This window comes from Solanum tuberosum, unplaced genomic scaffold (assembly GCF_000226075.1).
Source record: "Solanum tuberosum cultivar DM 1-3 516 R44 unplaced genomic scaffold, SolTub_3.0 scf00157, whole genome shotgun sequence".
Classification (NCBI taxonomy): Eukaryota; Viridiplantae; Streptophyta; class Magnoliopsida; order Solanales; family Solanaceae; genus Solanum; species Solanum tuberosum.
In genome coordinates, this window is record NW_006239084.1 from 1,357,020 (window position 1) to 1,377,721 (window position 20,702).

The following is a 20,702-nucleotide window of genomic DNA, read 5'->3' on the forward strand; positions in this document are numbered from 1 at the left end:
CATATCAATAAAATTCTCTCTTCTTCTATTTCAAATTCATCAATGAACAAACTCACTGTTTTCATATGGTATCAGAGTCAGGTTCATCCCAATTTGTTGTTCACCAATGTTGGCCCCCCAATTTATAAGTGTTCACACTCCAGTTGAGGGGTCTGGGCGTGCGGAGAGTGTGAAGAAGTCCCATATCGGTAGAGGGATGAGAAATTGATCTCCTTATATGGACTTGGACAAACCTCTCCTCATGAACTAGCTTTGAGGTTGAGTTAGGTTCAGATGTCATATCTTTATAGTAACCATCTTATTTAATAGTTTAAACGGGTAGAAATAGCACATTGTTATCATTTAATTGTATTTTCAATTGATAATTAATAACTCTAAGTTAATAAATTATAATCAATATATTGATAATTAGTTACTTTCAGCATCATACTTAAAACATTTGAAATAAATATACCACAATATTTTTTTCATTTCTGACTCTATTACTACTACTAAGGCTGGGCACCGGACCAGGTTGTACCGGGATTGATCCGGTACCGTTTTGGTACCATTTCGGTCCGTTCTGGTCCAGTAGTCTTCGGGACGGAATGGGACATCGTGAATTGGTACTCGGAACAGAACGGAATCACAATTTGATACCGATACCGATTTATCCCAGTTTATTCCGATTCTGTTCCGGTCTGATCTGCTTCCGGTTAATTATTTTTTATTAATTAATTTATATTTTATAATTTATATATAAGCATATTTTCAAAATAAAAAATAAAAAATATGAATTGGATTGATATTTTTTTAATTTGTGGCATTGTTTTATCCTTATTTTTATTTAATTTTTTTAAATTACAAACCTAAGTTATTTAAATTACAAGTTATAAGTATAACTTATAACATATTAATAAGTAATAACATATAAACTTCAAAAGATTCAAAATTTCAAATCTTGAAAATTTAAGCTTAAAAACTTTAAAACAAAAAAACTTTATTAAACTTAAACTTGCAAATTTAATAAGTATAAATTTAAAGAAATATCTTTAAAATAAACTTAAGTAAAATCTATATATAATATTAAGTTGAATGTGAAAACGGTGATGTGGCACCTCTTAGAAGTCAGGATTCCTATTTATTTATTTTCACAGTTTTTTAAATATTTTTCCTCACACTAAATACAATATGATTTATTATATTACATTCAATATATTAAGCATTAATTGCATAGCAAGAATGGAAATAAAATCACTATTTATGGACAATAAAGGTTTAATTACAATTTTATTATATTTAAGAAAAGAAAAAGATATTATTTCAATATTCTATAATCACATTCAATATTTATTCAATATTTTAAGCATTAATTGGTATAGTTGGAAATGGTCAATACTTTAAGCATTAATTGGTATAGTTGGAAATGGAAAGAATATCCGTTTCAGAAAAATATTTTTCTAATATTCTAATCCAAAACTTTTCTTTTTTCTATTCACCATTTAATATCATTAATCACTTTTTTTTAAATATCTTTTTCTATTCCTTCATAAAGATATTACTAAATTACAATTAAGACATTTAATACAAATATATATAACTTACAATTTTATGATTACGTACTATATTACTCTTTTAATTTATATTATTCAATAAAGTTATAAATTTATTGATTACTATAAATACTAGAGCATATCATCTTCACCAATTGCAAGAATTTCTTCTTCTTTTTTTCTTTCTTCATTATATTTATATTAAAGTATATCGCTTTGTTTATGGCTAATTTTATAATATATGAATTATTTGTGACTAACTTTTATTGTTTACAGTGTGAAAGATACGATGCATATGACAATTTTGAAATTCCAATTGCAATTCAAATTCAATCTTGATGAGTACAATAAATAACTTATGATACTCTTCTCATTTTAGTTTATTTGATGTCTCTTATTTATAGTGTTTTTTCTTATCTATTTTTTCCCGTTTGTGTTGCTTTTTTCCTCATTATTGGTTATTTTATTATACTTTTCACTTCCTCACTATTTTTATGTTTGTACTATTATGAAAATCTATTTTTTTTTTAATTTTCATTTAAATTATATAATCAACAAAAAAATTGATGATTATATTGTATATAACAATAAAATTTTGAGGCATCATTCATACTGTCAAATAATTGTTCCAATAAATTGAGATTTACATTTTTTGGAATTGTTTGGTTATTTTATATTTGAGAATTTGTAAAGGGGTTCATAGTATGAATATTTATATTAAATTAACAACAAATGCATTGTTCATATGATTTTTTAAATATATTTTTCAGTTAATCTGATCGGCTTTATTAAACTAAGGATCTTAAGAAACATCTTTTCTATCTCACTCTATTTTTTTTTTCTTCATATTTCAGTTATAAAATTACATTAAATATGTTGTTGTTGTAGTTATATTATCAGAGGATATTTAATACTCCCTCCGTCCCATTTTATATGATGTACTTTGATTTGGCACAAACTTTAAGAAAAATGGAAAGACTTTTAAAACTTGTGGTCCAAAATGAATGATAGAAATTTGTGTGGTTGTAAATCATTTCATTAAGGGTAAAAAAGATATTTTATAGGCAAATTGTTACTTAAAATAGAAAATGTGTCATTCTTTTTGGGACTGACTAAAAAGGAAAGCAAGTCATATAAATTGGGACAGAGGGAGTAATTATTTTTCGATGAAAATTGTAATTGTTTATGTAAGTTATCATGGCCTGATGTGATATTGGTGCTCTGATTGTCGAGGCATGTTATCATTTGAGTATTTTCACTTATCACCCAAAATAATAAATATTTCTTACTGGATTATAAAGAGATGTTAAATGAAAAATTATCTTATTATATTGTAATTGATTGAAGGTTTGATTTTATTTTTTGGAAAATAATATTAAATTTCTTAATTATATTGTTCAGAAAATATTGATCATTGAATTCAAACTATTATGTTTTATTCGCTGGTTCAAAATTTATTTTAAAATGAAAAAATGTTATCTATATATTCAAAACTTATTTCCAAATGAAAATGTGTTAACTATATGTTCAAATAATTTTAAGCAAGGATAAGCTTATTTTGTTACTATTATAATAGAATAGTTATCATGAATTGACCAACAAATGAACAAGAAGTCTTAATTAAAATTATCATTAATAATTTTATACTTAATAAGTATATGGAGCTTTAAATTTAAAATTGTGTTAAGATTTAGATTATTTTATTGAAAGATATTCTTAGATAAATTTTAATATTTTATTTAATTACTATGTCATGTTCCTCTTGCTATAATATATTAAGTGGATATTTGATTTTTAGAAATATTATAAATTTGATATATACACGTTCTTTTAAAATCTTTAATAAATTTATTGACTTGCGCCAAATAGTTATATGAATTTATATACAACAATAAAGTTAGGAAAAGAAAAAGTAAGGGTGATATTTCTCTTTGGTCAAGAAATACAATTATATATTTTTTTTAGATTTTTTATTTATTTATGTACTATATTAAAAGAACTAAGAAAAATATTTTACTCTATTAATTATATTAAATGTGCAATGCAAAGAAATTAAAAAGACATTTTCAGAATATGTTAAATGTAAAACTTAATTGATCTTTATTTTCATTAATTACTCTTACACAACTTTTTATTATCATGATCTATAAAATAATTAATAATTATATTCATCATATTATTTGGTGGTTCATATTGTAGCCCTAAAAATAAAATCATTGTAAGATTTTATAGAGGATTACATTAGCCTTTTAGTTTGTTATATTTTCAGTGCTTATTATATTAATGTTTTAATTTGTCTTGAAGAATAAGATGAAAGTTATTGAATGGTGATCGGCTTGTGGGAGTGGATGTCCACAAGAACTCGAAATACATGTGTACTGATTTTGTATTTTTCCTTCTATTTTTTAATGAGTAAAGTAGTAAGAATGATGTTGCATTTTTTTTGGTATGATTATCTTTATTTTGTATCTTATGTGAATTTCTTATTGTAATTTTTTTTAGTTCAAAATAGTAAAAAACTTATAACTGCGCGAAGCGCGGACAAGTGCACTAGTTACATTATAAATTTCAAAACAATTAATTTAAACTTAGAAAAATAAACAAACATTCATATTTTCGTAATTCAAAAAATCAAAAAAACTAATTTTTTTTAATTATTTTTTGAAATAGCTATATGTGTCGTCCTGTTTATCCCATCCCGTTCAATTCCGGTCTGTTTCGGTCCGGTCCGGTTCCATCCCGGTATATAGTGGGATGGGACGGAACCTAGTATCCATCCCGGTAATTTTGGTCCGGTTCATCCCGGTATCGGTCAACAATCCGGTCAACCCATCCCGTTCCGGTCCGATACCGATTCGTTCCGGTCCGATACCCAGCCTTACTTTTCTCTCCAAATATACTCCTACTATACTACCTTTATCACAATTTTTTTTTCCAAATTATTGGTTGTGATTTTCTGTGCATCTTAAGAAATAGAATCTCAAGAAAGAATCGGGAAAGTGAAAATTGATAGCACGCTTTTTAGGAGTATGAATATTAATTAAGAGGAAGTCTCCAAATAGAAACAAATTTGATCTGTTTTGATATAGTTAGAGTTTTATATGCTCTTGTCGTAATAATTTGGAGTCAAATTTACTCTTAAACTGTGCGAAAAGGAATAAACTTATCGTTGTTTTTAAACAGAGAGTAATTTCAACCTTTTGCATAGTTCAAAAAACAAATTTGATCATTTTTCCTAATTTTGAATTTTAATATGTTTTTGTTCTCCCCTTTCCTTTTTCTTGCTACTACCTCTGTACAATTTTATTTATTCCTCTTTTCTTTCTTCGTACCACTACCTTTACCTCCAATCAACTTTTTTTTTAACCTCTATGAAACTATACACACCTATAGAGAAAAGTGAGCAATGAGATTGAGTACTCACATATTGTTGTACTAATATGATATTAATGAGAAAAAGAAAGAAAAAATTGTGATGAGGGGCATCATTGCTAGAGAACATCAACCTGAAATGCACATGATTACTCAAAGTTCTCTTGGAAGTAGGACCTAATTATTAGTTATTCATCAATAATACCAGATCCAAAACTATCGTTATAAGTCTATTAAATACTAGTACTATAGGAAAAAAGCAACATTCACCAAAATACTTTGTTAGGAAATTGCCCCCACATTTTACTTATAATATTTATTAGTTTGACATAGCTACCACTAGAGTTTATCCAAGAAAAATAGTAAGTGAATATTAATATCGTCATTGTCATTATACATATATCTAAAAATAGTTATCTCAAATTATTTATCATTTTAAAAGATTAAACTAAAATAAGTTATTGATTTCCTACTTTATTCTTAGTAATAATTATTATTGAAAATTACAAATACCTCAAAATGGTAAAGAAAAATTATTTCTTAAGTCATAAATAAGAAAATAATCACAAACTCTCCTAATGTGAAAAACATGTAAGAAAACATGACAAATAATTTAAAATGAATGTACCATTTTAGAGTTCAAACACAAAACTTTTTGGTAAAAGTGAAAACAAAAATTAGTTATAGAATTCATTTTTAAAATTGTACTTAAAATTTTATAAATGAGAAGTCTCTTTCCATTAGCTAGTGGAACTTATAAATAACAGGTTTCACTAACTTTACCAGTTTAAGGTTTTACCAAAACATAATTAGTTTAGAGAGGACATGAAAAAAGTAAGGTCCGTTTGGCCATGCGATATATGGAATCATGATATGATATTATAATATGAAATCATGAGATGAAGTTGAAGTTTTGGTTGGATATGCGATATGAATATTTTGTGTTATATATTTTCTCATAAACATAAGAATCTCATAAGTTGTAAAACTATTAAAATAACCTCAATTGTTTATTCAATCTTACCAAATAAACAAAAAATTATAAAATCTCATAATAAATTATTACAAAGTTATTTGTTCTCCACTTAAGTAATTGTTTCATCTAAATTTAATTGATCAAACGTTTATTCAATAAAAAAATTGAAAATAAATTGTAGTGTACTAGTCTTTAATATAATTCTCCCACATAGTACGGACAATCTCATCACGTTGAACTTGCATTCCTCGATCATATGATGGAGAAGACGAGATGCATATGATGCATTCTTCCAATACATGCTATGCATATGATGCATTCTTCAGAACTTAAAAATCTAAGGAAAAAAAAAACCATTTTATACTATGCATTTTCCAATACATGCATATGATGCATTCTTCAGAACATTGATCAAATTTATTATTTTATTAATTATTTTTAAAAAATATAATAAATCAAGCATGAATAAATAAAAATAGACGGAGAGTATAATTTTCAACCAAATAAATTGATGAACCATCAAAAACGTGAAACACGTCACCATTAACCTTCAACACTCTTGCTATAATCATTCAATTTTTCGTGGTCTAAAAAAGGCAAAACAATTAAAATAAATGCATAAGAACTATTTAGTTTTTTATTTCTTCAATATTTTTAGCTTTACTAATTATGCCTTTTTACTTATAACTCGTCTATTTCATTAATTTAATTTCCTGTTAAAGCAAAAAGTTTCACATTGGTGGTTAATGGGATGAGTGGACTCCTTATAAGGCTTGGGCAATCCTCCTCTCTTTGAATTAGTTTTTGGGGTGTGAGTTAGGCCCAATACCTAATTTAACATGGTATCAGAGCAGAGCTCATCTCACCCGATATTGGGACCCGAAAAAACAAAAAATTGCCCACGCACCAGATGCTAAGCACTGGGCCTGAGGTAAAGTGTTAAAGCAAAAAGTTCCACATTGGTGGTTAATGAGATAAATGGACTCCTTATAAGGCTTGAGCAATCCTCCTCCCTTTGAGCTAACTTTTGGGGGTGAGTTAGATGCAAGACCTAATTTAACATTTCCCATCAACAATTACAACCATGTCTATCTCCATTATTTTTCAGGTTTTTGTTTTATTCTTAAAATGAAAGACATCGCATTGATTGGTTTCTATTCATCACATGAATAAATGAATCTAAGACAATCATCAAAATGAAATAAAGTAACTTGTGACCCAATATATTCACACAATCCAAGAAAAAAAGCTTGGTATATACCAAAAATATTTACCTAACTTCTTAATCCTAATTTGATTGGCATGTTTATCATCTTTGGTAAATTGAAGAAAAGAACAAACATCAATAATTGAGTAATTGAGGTCAAAATACTTGGATCTAATTAGTAAAATTTAACATCATGCTCACAAGTTGTAATATGAGTCGATCTACCAAGATTAGGCAAATGTTTTCATATTCAATAAAGTTGACGTCCTTGATTTAAAGAAAGTAAAAGAGAATGAAAAAAATTAAAAATAAAATACACAAAATTGACTTCAATATTAATGAAGTGGATGAAAATTATGAAGGAACGAGATTTAAAAAGAGTTCAATTGATTCAATAAATTACTTCCTTTCTCTCCAATTATATGTCGTGATTTGCTTTTATACGCTCCTTAAAAATCATTTACTAGGAGATTTTTTTCTTTGTTGTGTGTGACTGTTTAACCCTTATTTATGTTTTAACATATTATATATCTTCATGAAACATTACGCTATTTATGTTTAATCTTGAGGTGTTTGCAGTTTTTAAAAATAATTACTACTGAAAAATGAAAAAGAATTAGTTATGTCTTGAACTTACTAAATGAAAAATACTCCTTCAATATCGTACTCTTTCCGTTCGGATTTACTTATCAAATATTTTTTAATTTGATTTTATTTTTATTTGTTATTTTTGACAAATTAAGAAAGAACAATTTTATTTTTCATATTATACCCTCAATTTATTACTCTAACATTGAGTCTTTAAAAAATGTAATTATATGTTTGAGACTCTATCAATTAGTAGGGGTAAAATGATAAACTTAGTATATCAATAATTGTTTTCTTAATAGATATACCAAGTCAAAATTCGACAAGTAAACCTCGATCATTTTCCCATATTAACTTGATCCAACTTTTTTTAAAAATGATTATTAAGAGTATTTATTAAATTAATTTTTTAATGATATTTTGAAACTCTAATAAAATATAATGAAATTCTCTTGATTTTTTAATTTTTATATATATATATATATATATAGTATCTGCAGATTCTGATTCTCGTCACTATAAACGTAAAACCTGGAGAAGAGAATCTGATTTTCTTTCCCGATTTGAAACGCTCGGTAGAATCTCTTTGAAAATTCGCCGGCGGTGAGTTGCGCCGGCGCCGGCGAATATTCCGTTTTATTTTTGCTGAAGATTCGTTGGAAGAGATTTTGGTCACAGCTCATTGATTTGATTTACCTAGGGTTTTGCGTTCCCATTTTTGACTCATAATACACAAAACGGAAGAGAGAAAAATAGCGATTTGGATGCAGATGCTAAATTCAACTGATTTCGAGTAGATTTTTGATGAATTAGAGCTTTCGTGACTATTTCAGGTATGAATTTTGTGATTAATTTGAAAATTGTTTGATTAATTTCAACTTTTTTTTCTGGGTTTGATTTTTAAAATAAAATAAAATTAATGATTGTTGTTTTTTATTTAATGTCTGAAAATTTCTTAATAGCTTAATTAGTTCGTTATTTTTCGATTCTTCGTCTCCTAATCGATAGTTAGTGCAATCTTAAAAATGAATTTGAGAATATTAGTATGTACTTATGAAAAATATTTTTAGTAAATTATCGACGTCCTTATAATTGAATTAATAAATAAAATCGAAGAATAAGATAATTCGAATTTTCAACTGGACTTTACTCATTCATTTTTCCAACTCCCTACTATGCTACTTCTGCAAGTACTGCTACTACACACTCACTTTATTTGCTTTTTTATATATATATATTTGATGATACTACAAGAACTAATTAATATGGAATGAGAAAGTAATTTGAGATGACTAATTTAAAATTATTAAAGATAATAATTTGAGAGGAGATGGAAGGATTAATTATTTGTTTTGGGGAGAAGAGAGATAATAGAGGAATCTAATTAAGATTGAGAATGATGGAAATAATGTCTTGTAAGAGCAAAACATGGATTCTAATTTCACTTAACCTTCTCTATGTCGGCTTCTTCTCTCTATTTTTACAAAACGTATCATATAACACACTATATAATCCTTTAATAATTACGTTCAATAAAGTCTCTAAAAAAATTCCAACAATTAACTAAATACTTATCGCATAAAATAAAATAGTAGGAAAAATTTTAATAACTCAATTAATTAATTATTTAAACTCAAACATGATAATTCCTTCCTCATTTCTCCTTCGACGGTCCTCAATTTTTAAAAATAAAATAAAGAATAGAATAGTATAAAGGTTGTATGTTACAGTAGCAATAAAAAGCAGCTCCGTTTTCATTGGCGTCTGATTTTCCGGCTACTTCTCTGATTTCCCCCACACCGACCACCACCTTGATCTTTGGTTGCTACACTGCACCTTGGGTGTCGTGTAACTTTATTCTCTCTGTCTTCCCATTTTTGGATAGCCATTTTTTTGAAGCATATTTGTTCGTTCTTGATTTTCCGGCGACGCTTGGTGGGTTCTAAGTCTCAATCACTTCCTGAAATTGTAATCAGAGATTAAAAACGGAAAAAAGTTTCTCTGGTGGGGGTGCAGTATTAGTTGAAAAGACGCAGTCTTTTGTGGAGGTCCGGCCACCGGAAAATGGTGGCGATTTCTTGACAATGGAAAAAAAGAAGCATATTTGCATTTTAGGAATTCCGTGTTGCAATTATGGAGCTAGTAACTAAAAATGATGGAGATTTTTCTATTTCTATTTCTATGTTGAGAAAGTGAAAAGCTTTTTGAGCTGGAATTAAGTGAAAGTAGCTTTGTGTTGGACAAATTCTTGTTTGTTACTTTTGGGAGATAAGCAATTCAATTAAAGTGGATTTTTCGCTGAAATGAAAGCGCCATCAAACGGATATCTACCAAATTCAGGAGAAGGTTTTTACTAAAGCTTCATTCATTCATTTGCATTTTTCATTGGGGGTTATGATAAGTGAAATTTGCTGCCATATTTTAGCTTTGATGGTTTTGCTAGAGTAATAAATTGATTGTTCTGTCACTTGATAGCCATAATATGTAAGTTTTTCTTAAAGTAACTTGTCCTTGTAAGGCTCAAGGTTCCTGTGAATATTTGCCTTTTTTTTAAAGAAACATTCCTATTGCAAAGGAATGAGAACAGAAATACACTTTATCTGAACTGCTACTACTTGTTTATTCTTTCATTAGTTTGTTATTTTCATGCATTAGCAAAATGTATGTATATCCAGGAGTACAAATTGTATTTAGTGTAATTGATCTACGGGTTTATGTCTGCTTTTTAAGTTGGATTTTGGATTATATACTGGATAACCATAAAATTTTCTTGCCCGATATCTGTTACTTGTTTTAAGTTTCATTTTTGACCTCTTATTAACTTAGCAGATGCCTCAAATGGTCTACTTTCTGTTAGTCGTTTTTATGGGGGTTGATTATGGGCGGAAGTGCGGAACATGAGCATGGGGATGGGTTCTCATTTCATTTAGAAATGCCTAAACTACTCCTGGCAGCTTGTGTTTACTTCATTTTGGAGAAGAAAGAGTACCTTTCAATTTCTGTGTATCATTCTCTGTCAATTAAGTAGGTTGTGCTATGCTGACATGTAAGTACTAGGAGGGGTAAGAACGGAGTTGAAAACGAGGTTATCACTGGAATAGGAGCAAAAATAATAATTTAAATTTTGCTTGATCTGAGTTCATGATGCTTTAATAGGATCCACTTGCCATAAGCTCATATTCTCATATGGTTTTCTTTGAGAAAGGAAAATGAAAAAGTTGTTCTTTTCATGGATCACTAGTTCAAGAAATTACTGTTATCTGTGGACATGCTGAAGCTATCCAGTATTGGTTAGTTTTTGATTGTCATTAGGTATACACCTATTAGAGTGTCACACATATCAACTGTATGAGGGTCACATGATATTCACGTAGGTTCCTGGTATTACTGAAGTTTTATAATCATTTGGCTTGCAGAACTCCTTATCTTTATGATAGGGAGCCAAGGAGCAACGGTAAAGCTATCTCCGTGACACCTATAGTCACGGGTTCGAGCCGTGGAAGCAGCCACTAATGCTTGTATTAGGGTAGGCTATCTACATCACATCTTTTGGGGGTACAGCCCTTCCCCAGATTCTGCTTTCGCTAGATGCTTTGGGCACCGCCGTACCGGGCTGCCGTTTTTAACTCCTTATCTTTATCTACCAGTTGTTTGTATTTCTGCTTAAGACATGTTTCACTGTAATAATCCTTCAGTTGGGGATAAAAAAAGGTGAAACAGAAGAAAATTTCCTTTTTTGGTTGCATGAATGATGTTTACATAGCTGGTAGTCAAGCGAATAAATTCGCACATAAAGGACCTTAATTTCTAGCATATTGAAGCATCAGACTTATGTATGTATAAAATTGAACTTTAAATTTTGTAATATGCATACCTGAAAGTTTGTATCATAATGCAACAGGAGAAAGAAAGCTCATGAATTCAGAGTTATGGCATGCTTGTGCTGGCCCATTGGTTTCTTTGCCTCCTGTTGGAAGCCTTGTGGTATATTTTCCTCAAGGTCACAGTGAGCAGGTATGTATCTTTTGAAGTTGAATAGGAGTATTACACCGCCCAGATACGGTCCAATGATGAAGCCTTACATCAATATCAACACTATGCAGGTGGCGGCATCAATGCAAAAGGAGACAGATGGAATTCCAAGTTATCCTAATCTTCCTTCCAAGTTGATCTGCATGTTACACAATGTTACTCTACATGTATGGCATCTTCCTCTATCCACATATTGGCTGGGAATTCTCGATTTCATGAATTGTCTTTCCCTTTCCATATATTTTGAATAAAATTAATGATCGAATATGGGTGTTTTCTGATACGTTCTTTGTATTTACAAAGACGTAAATGGAAACTCAGGATCACTGTACTGCTTTGTAAGCTTCGTAGTGTTTATTTGGATCCACAATCTCGAATTGACGTTGCATGTGAATTAAGTAGAAAAATATTGTTCTATTACGGCAAGTTAAAGTGTAGTGGGGTTTCCCTTTTCCTAACATTTTGTACTTGTGACATTTTTGTTAGGCTGACACTGAAACTGATGAGGTCTATGCTCAGATGACTCTTCAACCTGTCAACAAAGTAAGTCCTTTATGTTGTTTGCAATTTCAGCTGTCATCTTTTCGGTCAAAGTACTTTTTACCTCCTCCCATAAGAAGTTGTATGAAACAAACTATTTGATTCTGCAGTATGACCAGGAGGCTTTACTTTTATCTGATATGGGCCTTAAGCAGAACAGGCAACCTGCTGAGTTTTTCTGTAAAACTCTCACTGCTAGTGATACAAGCACACATGGTGGATTTTCTGTTCCTCGTCGAGCAGCAGAGAAGATATTTCCTCCTCTGGTTTGTTTTTCTTCACAAAATGTCTTCAAGAAAAGAGATTTACCTTTATGCATCTGACTGGAGCTTCTTTATAGGACTATGCAATGCAACCTCCTGCTCAGGAGCTAATGGCTAGAGATTTGCATGACCAAGCATGGACTTTCAGGCATATTTATCGAGGTACTTTTTAAGATCTTCTACTCTCTTATGTTGGAACCTTAATTTTGATAATTCTGTGTGGAACTACTAATGGGGTAACACTTTGAGTCTCTATACTAGTGGTTGACATTTAAGGTTTCTCTTCAAAGATACAGTTTCATGTTGGACTACTTAGTTAAGTGACTTGAATAATTAGTCTTCGTTTGGTTTTTATACTGTAGTGACTTTTATCTCTAAATCCAACTCAACTTATGAGAAATATGATTCTTAATAAAAAATTTCTCAAGAGTTTTTGTGTTAGCTTTTAAATATCTTTTAACTAAGAGATAATATTTTTTAGTGCGAGTTTCTTAAAGTATATTGACGTAAAGAAGCTTACCCTAGTGAATTAAGTTTAGGTCATGTAGTGAATTGTGAACATTTTCCCCACAATGACTGTAGCCATCAATATATCAGGTAAAAATTGGTCAGTGATAAGTGCTAACAAGGTTCCTTGAAACAAAATTAACATGATTTCAGGTCAACCAAAAAGACACCTTTTGACTACCGGTTGGAGTGTCTTTATCTCCTCTAAAAGGCTTTGTGCCGGTGATTCTGTCCTTTTCATAAGGTAACGGAAAACTTGGTTACTTTTTTTTTTATTGATATGATAGTCATCTTGTTGCTAAGCTGAGAAAATTTTATGTAGAGATGATAAGTCACAGCTTCTCTTGGGTATAAAACGAACAAATAGACAGCAGCCCGCCTTGTCCTCATCTGTAATATCTAGTGACAGCATGCACATTGGGATCCTTGCTGCTGCTGCTCATGCTGCTGCAAACAACAGCCCGTTTACTATCTTTTACAATCCTAGGTACTATATCTGCCCTTTTTAAATCGAAAATATTTCGTGTTCGGATCTAGATGTTTTCCAGACCTCACTTATGGGATTTCACTGGGTATGTTGTTGTTGTGGTTGTTTGGATCTAGATGTTGAATTATACACATTTTTATAATCTTGCTCTTTTTGTTCTTGACAGGGCTAGCCCTTCTGAATTTGTAATTCCTCTGGCCAAGTATAATAAAGCTATGTATGCACAAGTTTCACTAGGCATGCGATTTCGGATGATGTTTGAAACGGAGGAGTCTGGAGTTCGTAGATACATGGGTACAATAACAGGTGTTAGTGATCTGGACCCCATACGATGGAAGAGCTCAGAGTGGCGTAATCTTCAGGTACTCAGCCATCTAGGATTTGTCCCCAAGAATTTGCGTAGAATTTTGATATATTTAACTTAGTGGTCATAGTAGAGCTCTTCCTGCTTCTTGATATATATTTCTCAGTCATACCAAATACAATTATATATATGTTAGGCAATGTCACTCATTGAGTCATCAGTTGCTACTCCAGATCAGTGCTTGCTTGCATTTTGGTTCATGTTTTTGGTGGTATATAAAAAACTGTATTTGCATTGATCTAATCCTGAGGTATTTCTTTATTTAATTTGTTAGGTAGGATGGGATGAATCAACTGCCGGGGAACGTCCAAGCAGAGTTTCAATTTGGGATATTGAGCCTGTCGTGACTCCTTTTTATATCTGTCCACCACCATTTTTCAGGCCCAAGTTTCCTAAGCAGCCAAATTTTCCTGGTAAGCTACTTGACATTTAGCTGTCTCGTATAATGTTTCAAAGGTTCAGAAGAACTAAAACAAAGAGCCTATTAAAGGTTCACTGTAGTTAAAACTCAACTTTGACTTACAGGAAATGTTGGAATGTCCAGTTTTCCGTTGCAGTAAAATATATCTTAATTAAAGGATGTTCTTCATCAACTTAATCTTAACGGTAGCAGCATGATATCAACCTTAGTCAGGCACTATACATAATAGCACGATTCATCTCCCTCATCTCTACTTGTACAAAAAGGAACATAGTCTACTATAACTTCCTCGATAAAATCCTCAAAAGGGGTAGTGCTTTTGCAGGTGATGAGTCTGATATTGAAAATGTTTTAAAGAGGGGGATGCCCTGGATCAATGATGAGTTAGGTCTAAAAGATTCTCAAAACTCGATATTCCCTGGACTGAGCTTGGTACAATGGATGAGTATGCAACAGAACAATCATGTGCCAGTTGCCCAATCTGGACTTCCCAGTGTCTTGCACAGTAATATCGGCAGTGATGACCATTCCAAGTTGTTGAACTTTCAGTCACCTACATTAGCTACACCAGGTCTCCAGTTCAACAAACCAAATCAACTAAACCAGCCATTTGGTCAAATCCAGCAGCCACCATTAGCATGGGCCCAACAGCAGCAGCAATCGTTACAGTCTCCTGTAAGTGCACAGCAGCAACAACCCACACTGCAGCAACAGCAACAGCAACACACGCTGCAGCAGCAACAACCCACACTGCAGCAACAGCAACACACGCTGCAGCAGCAACAACACACACTGCAGCAGCAGCAGCAGCAACAGCAACAACAACAACACACATTGCAGCAGCAACAACAACAACAACACACACTGCAGCAGCAGCAACAACAACACACATTGCAGCAGCAGCAACAGCAACAGCACACACTGCAGCATCAGCAGCAGCACACGCTGCAACAGTCACAGCAACACATGTTGCAGCAACAGCCACAGCTTCATCAGCAAGCACAGCAGCAGCTGCAGCAACAACAGCGTCCATCCCAGCAGCAACAATTGACCGGGAATTCATCACCAGTAAATCGTTGTGTATCCCCTAACCAGATACCAAACCAAACTTTTCCACAAGCTGCGGTATATGGTCAGCTTCAGCAACAACAGGTGCTATCAGCTAGTACCCAATCACAGCAAAATGTTCCTGTCAATAGAAATCCATTTCCTTCGACATCCTTGGCACAGGACTTCCAATTTCAGCAACAAGTGGAACAGCAATCTAACCTCTTGCAGAAATCCCAGCAACAGCAGACAATACCACAACAAGTTCCACTACAATTGTTGCAGCAAAGTTTGATGCAGAGGCCCCAAGTGCAACCATCATCACAGCAGAGCCTTACGGAACAGCAGCTGCAACTACAGCTTCTTAATAAACTGCAGCAGCAACAACAGCAACAGCAGCAACAAGCACAGCTATTATCTCCCGTAAGCTCTACTCTGGAGCCGCGTATGCCCCAGCAACAACAGAACCGGCAACCACAAGAGCTCCAGATTGCTCATCAACAATTGAGTTCCAACATCGTGACCACAGCGACACATCTCCAGTCAACCCATCATGCTTTCAACCAACTCCAAAGCCAGCACAAATCCCCTATAACAATCAAAGCACTTTCTGGTGGTACAGATGGAGATGCTCCTTCATGTTCAACATCTCCTTCTACGAACAATTTCCAAGTTTCACCACCAAACTTCTTGACCAAGAACCAAGGGCAAGCGATACTGGTGGATGAATCTGTTGTTGATCCTTCTCAAGAGCAAAACAAATCCGAGTTTCGAATAAAACATGAACTAGTGTTCTCAAAAGGTTCAGAGCAGTCTAAGTACAAAGGCAATAATACTGAGAACTTAGAGGCAGCCTCATCGACAACATCGTATGGGCTGGATTCTAGTGGCTTCAACTTTTCATTGCCTGCATTATGTGTGGATGGTGATGTTCAATCACATTCTAGGAACAGTCTACCTTCTGCAGCAAATAATATAGATGGACTGAACCCTGATGCTTTGCTATCAAGGGATTATGATTCTGGAAAGGATATGCAAAACCTATTCTCTCCTTTTGGCAATGCCCCTAGGGATATAGAAACTGAATTGTCTGATGCTGGGATCAATTCTCAACAATTTGGGGTGCCAAACATGGCATACAAGCCAAGATGTACCAACGATCTTGCTGTTAATGACAACGGTGTTCTGAATAATAATGCATGGACAAACCAGACTCAGCGCATGAGAACATATACAAAGGTTCGCTGCACGCATGCTTTGCTCTCTTGATCACTCTTTTATGTGTTCTCTTATTTCAAGTTTCAAATGATGGATTAGTAGTGTTAAGTCTCATTCCTGTAATTTGTATTTTTCATATCTTTTTTCCAACTGTGAAGGTTCAAAAACGAGGCTCTGTGGGAAGAACTATAGACGTTACTCGCTACATAGGCTATGATGAACTAAGGCATGATCTAGCACGTATGTTTGGAATTGAGGGACAGCTTGAAGATCCTCAAAGAACTGAGTGGAAGCTTGTGTATGTTGACCATGAGAATGATATGCTGCTTGTTGGTGACGATCCTTGGGAGTAAGTGTTGACTTTGTCAAAAGTTGTAGTACTACTTGTCCAAGATATTCATGTTTTCCCTTTTTTTTTTCTCAGGGAGTTTGTGAGCTGTGTTCAGAGCATCAAAATCTTGTCTAGTGCTGAAGTGCAGCAGATGAGCTTGGATGGGGATTTAGGTAATGTGCCAGTACCAAACCAAGCTAGCAGTGGAACTGACAGTGGTAATGCGTGGAAAGGACACTACGATGACAACTCAGCTGCATCATTTAATCGATGAAGGTGCTCCAATTAACTTTGTGATACATTGTCCTCAAGGCTGCAAACAACTCAGATCTGCTGATTCTAACTGAAGGCAATTGAGGTAGTAGAACATTACATTCTAGGCAGTTGGTGGGAGCAACTCATGGCGTAAATTCACATACCTTTTGAAGTCCCCGCATGCCTCATGGCAGAGTTGATATTAGATTAGTTCGATCGCTACTTTATTGTGAGGTGTGCAAAGCAGTTTTAAATTTATTAATTATTATTTTTCAGATCAAGTAGGTGTAAATTAGCTTAGAAATTCAGGCATGACAAAATTACAGGAAGAAACATTCCTGGTGTACTAAATTTAACAGAAAATGTATAGCTTTGACAGTTGTGGGAAACTTGTCTAATGACATTGCTGAGCTTCAACTTTTATCTTCTCCTCTACAATGTCCATTGTTTAAAGTTTGCTTCCAAAATTGCGACCTAAGTAATACACGAAAATGACGAGAAAAAGCATAATTCTTTATCCAAGAACGAAACCACCATAATTCATAACTTATGACCAAGAACTTCCACTGCCGCAACCAATGAAGAACTTTTTGCTAAAGATTTGCAGCTTGAATATGCTACCTCTTTGATCCACTAGCCACTAGGACCTACGACCTGATCCCGAAAAATGACAAACATCAGCTTGAACACAAGCCAATACATTCTAAATCTATATGAATTATGCAAATATTATTGCTAATCTTTCATAATCTGCAGTTTTCAATCACTTTTAACATACAAAATTCCCAAAGGGTAATTCCTCAAATCAAGAACAGAAATGCATTCAGAAAATTGATTCTACACTTCGATATTAGTCATAAATTTGCAGAGAGTTTTACTCCTCACTCGAAAGTTGAATGCAGCTTCCTCCTTCCTAGATCTCTGCTGAAAATTTTGGCATGGAATAGCTCAATAGCCCCACTAAGATAGCACAGCCATTACATCAGACACCCTGAGTGTGATGTAATCAGAACCATCAGCCCCTTTGAATTCACTGCCTGCATATTTGGAGTAGAGAACTGTATTTCCTGGGGATACTGAAAGTGGTTTCCTGTTCCCTTCTTCATCAATAGGACCAGGCCCGACGGCTATAATCTGTAATTTCAAACATCAAAGAACGTTTAGTTTATAGAACATCTCAATCAATATAGGGAGCATGGACAAAGGAATGCAACTTCTTCCGTCTCTTACCGAGCCAATTGAAGGCTTCTCCTTGGCTGCCTCAGTCAACAGTAAGCCTCCAGCAGTTTTTTCTTCAGCTTCGGCAACCTGAGAGGAAATGCAACCACCGGTTAACAGCCAATTAAAGACCTTGCAGAAAATGCAAATGTTTAAATCAAGTGCAGGTTAAGTTGCTTAGTCTCCCCAAAAATGTTGCCACACCCGTGTTGGATCCTCCAAAAATGCACTACTTTTGAAGGACCCAATATGCACCCCAGTGACATTTTTGAAGAGTACAAGCAACATAGAATGTAGGAGACGAGCACTAAAGAAAGGGAGATGATGCCAGCAATCTTAAACCAATTTCCTCATATAACCAGCTTCTTTAGAACAAAAAAAGGAAAATTATTAAAGCCGGAATAGACAAACAGCTGACTATAGAAACATTAGATACATTGCAAACAAGGACGGGAGGATGCAAATGACAAACCTTGATTAGGACTCTGTCATTTAATGGCTGCAGATCCTTGACATCATCTGTCTCAAGAATACCAACAATATCATCCTCTTTCAGAATGAGGTGCTTTGATCCATCAAACTCCACCTCAGTTCCCGCGTACTTTGAGTAGATGACTTGGGCACCAGTCTATACAAAAGATATTTTCAGTCAACTTGATTATCCACTAATGTATCCCAGCTCGACTATATTATTTGAATATATAGGATTACCTTCACACTAATGTCCACTTTGATCTTGCCAGCTGAATGACCCTCCCCAACAGCAACCACCTCACCTCCATTAGGTTTCGACTGGGCTGTTACTGGAAGTAGGATACCACCAACAGTTTTCTCCTCCGCGGTCTTAATCTTCACCAACACTCTGTCGCCCAAAGGCTTAAGAGTAGTGTACTGCAAGGAACAACAGAATTTAACAAATCGCCCCACATAGTAATGTATCTTTGACAAGGGCAACAGCACAATATGATACTTTGAGTCACGGAAAAGCCAAATCCATTAGCCCTCTAAACATCGGGCTGGTAAACACAATCAAGAATCAAGTACTTGTAAAAGCAGATGAAGCCTAATGTTCAATGATGACATCTTTAGATTTCAAGCATACTTAAACGGCTATGAATCAGCAAACCCAAACACCAGAATGAGCTATTATTCATCTCCTCATCTTTGTTCAGTGAAACCATATAATCAGCAAACCCAAATTACAAACTTTGTCACACATTTGAACAGGCGGAGAAGCAATACACAGAATGGCATTAATTCATCATGGTTAAAGTTGTATGTTTCAGCTAACTCTTCCACAAAAAAGTGACCCCAAGACTTGACCTTTCTTATCTTATCTTAATCTTAAAATGAAAAAAACAAAAAATTAGCCGACCCCAACAATTCGTATTGACGCATAGTTGATAAGCAAACAACACTCTATATTAGCACTAGATTTAGAACAAGAAAAGCATCAATAAGGTTCAAATTAACACAAAATTGGCTTAAAAAAACTAAACAGGGCAGTTAAACAACCAATTGGGGAAATGAAAGCTGTTATCGTTAGTGATTTCGAAAACAATAGGAAAATTAGATTACCTTAGGAGCTACGGTGGTGGCAGCCTTGACAACCAGACGACTAAAAGACCTGCTGTTGTTGTGCTTCAAAGGGGTAAAAGATACGGCCTTTACAATGCAAGTGGACCTGAGCCCTTCAAAGGATGCAAAACCATTGCCAGAGATAGACGAAGCTGTTAGCTGAGTGGTCGCCATTTCTTTATAAACCCAATCAAATTAAACAATAAAAAATGGTTAGTATACTCAATCGAAACAGGAAAATTAACGTAAAGAAGAAGAATATAGAAGCAAAAGGGTACCTGAATTTGGATAAGTTTTTTCTTCTTCACAACTGGAGTAGATTGTTGGAAATATGGAGAAGAGTAGGTAAGAAGAGGATAACAAAACCCTAGAAGGTTCAAGAGGAGGACTTTTCTGCAAAAAATAAGATGCTTCTAGAATTTTTGGTTAAGTTTGGCAAAAAATCCAAGGTCTCAAAATCCAGAAAAAATAATTTTTAGGTCAAAATTTAGTTTTTGGATTTTTAAAAATTACCTCAAATTTTTATATTTATAAAAATGTTCATTAATTATAGAAAAAATTATTTAACTACACACCATTTATTATCATATTTTTTTTATTTTCCCTGCCATTTTAAAAAATATCAAAAATCCCTTCTTTTTTTTTCCATCATCCCCTTTTCCGGATACATTAATTTGAAATCTCATACTCATGATTTTCCTTCCTTTTTTCACGCCACAAATCTCTCCATAATTACATCAATTAATCTATTTTTAAATTTCAAATC

At 33.2% G+C, this 20,702-nt stretch overlaps 2 protein-coding genes across 2 annotated transcripts; one reads left to right on the forward strand and one right to left on the reverse strand.

Moving 5' to 3' along the window:
- Positions 1–9,348: 9,348 nt before the first annotated feature.
- LOC102594021 (auxin response factor 7-like) lies at positions 9,349–17,563 on the forward strand. Its single transcript, XM_006353727.2, has 13 exons — positions 9,349–10,021; positions 11,577–11,689; positions 11,779–11,874; positions 12,194–12,250; positions 12,358–12,513; positions 12,588–12,672; positions 13,171–13,261; positions 13,340–13,504; positions 13,671–13,866; positions 14,143–14,281; positions 14,615–16,575; positions 16,713–16,903; positions 16,979–17,563. Exons 1-13 carry the CDS (start codon positions 9,979–9,981, stop codon positions 17,157–17,159), a joined length of 3,474 nt encoding a protein of 1,157 aa, XP_006353789.1. The 5' UTR covers positions 9,349–9,978; the 3' UTR covers positions 17,160–17,563.
- Positions 17,564–17,822: 259 nt separating this feature from the next.
- LOC102594350 (20 kDa chaperonin, chloroplastic-like) lies at positions 17,823–20,332 on the reverse strand. The gene is made up of 6 exons (XM_006353728.2): positions 20,215–20,332; positions 19,937–20,112; positions 19,070–19,249; positions 18,831–18,986; positions 18,371–18,448; positions 17,823–18,274 (listed from the first exon to the last, which is right to left on the reverse strand). The coding sequence occupies exons 2-6, from the start codon at positions 20,108–20,110 to the stop codon at positions 18,101–18,103; spliced, it is 762 nt and encodes a 253-aa protein (XP_006353790.1). The 5' UTR covers positions 20,111–20,112; positions 20,215–20,332; the 3' UTR covers positions 17,823–18,100.
- Between the last annotated feature and the right edge of the window lie 370 nt (positions 20,333–20,702).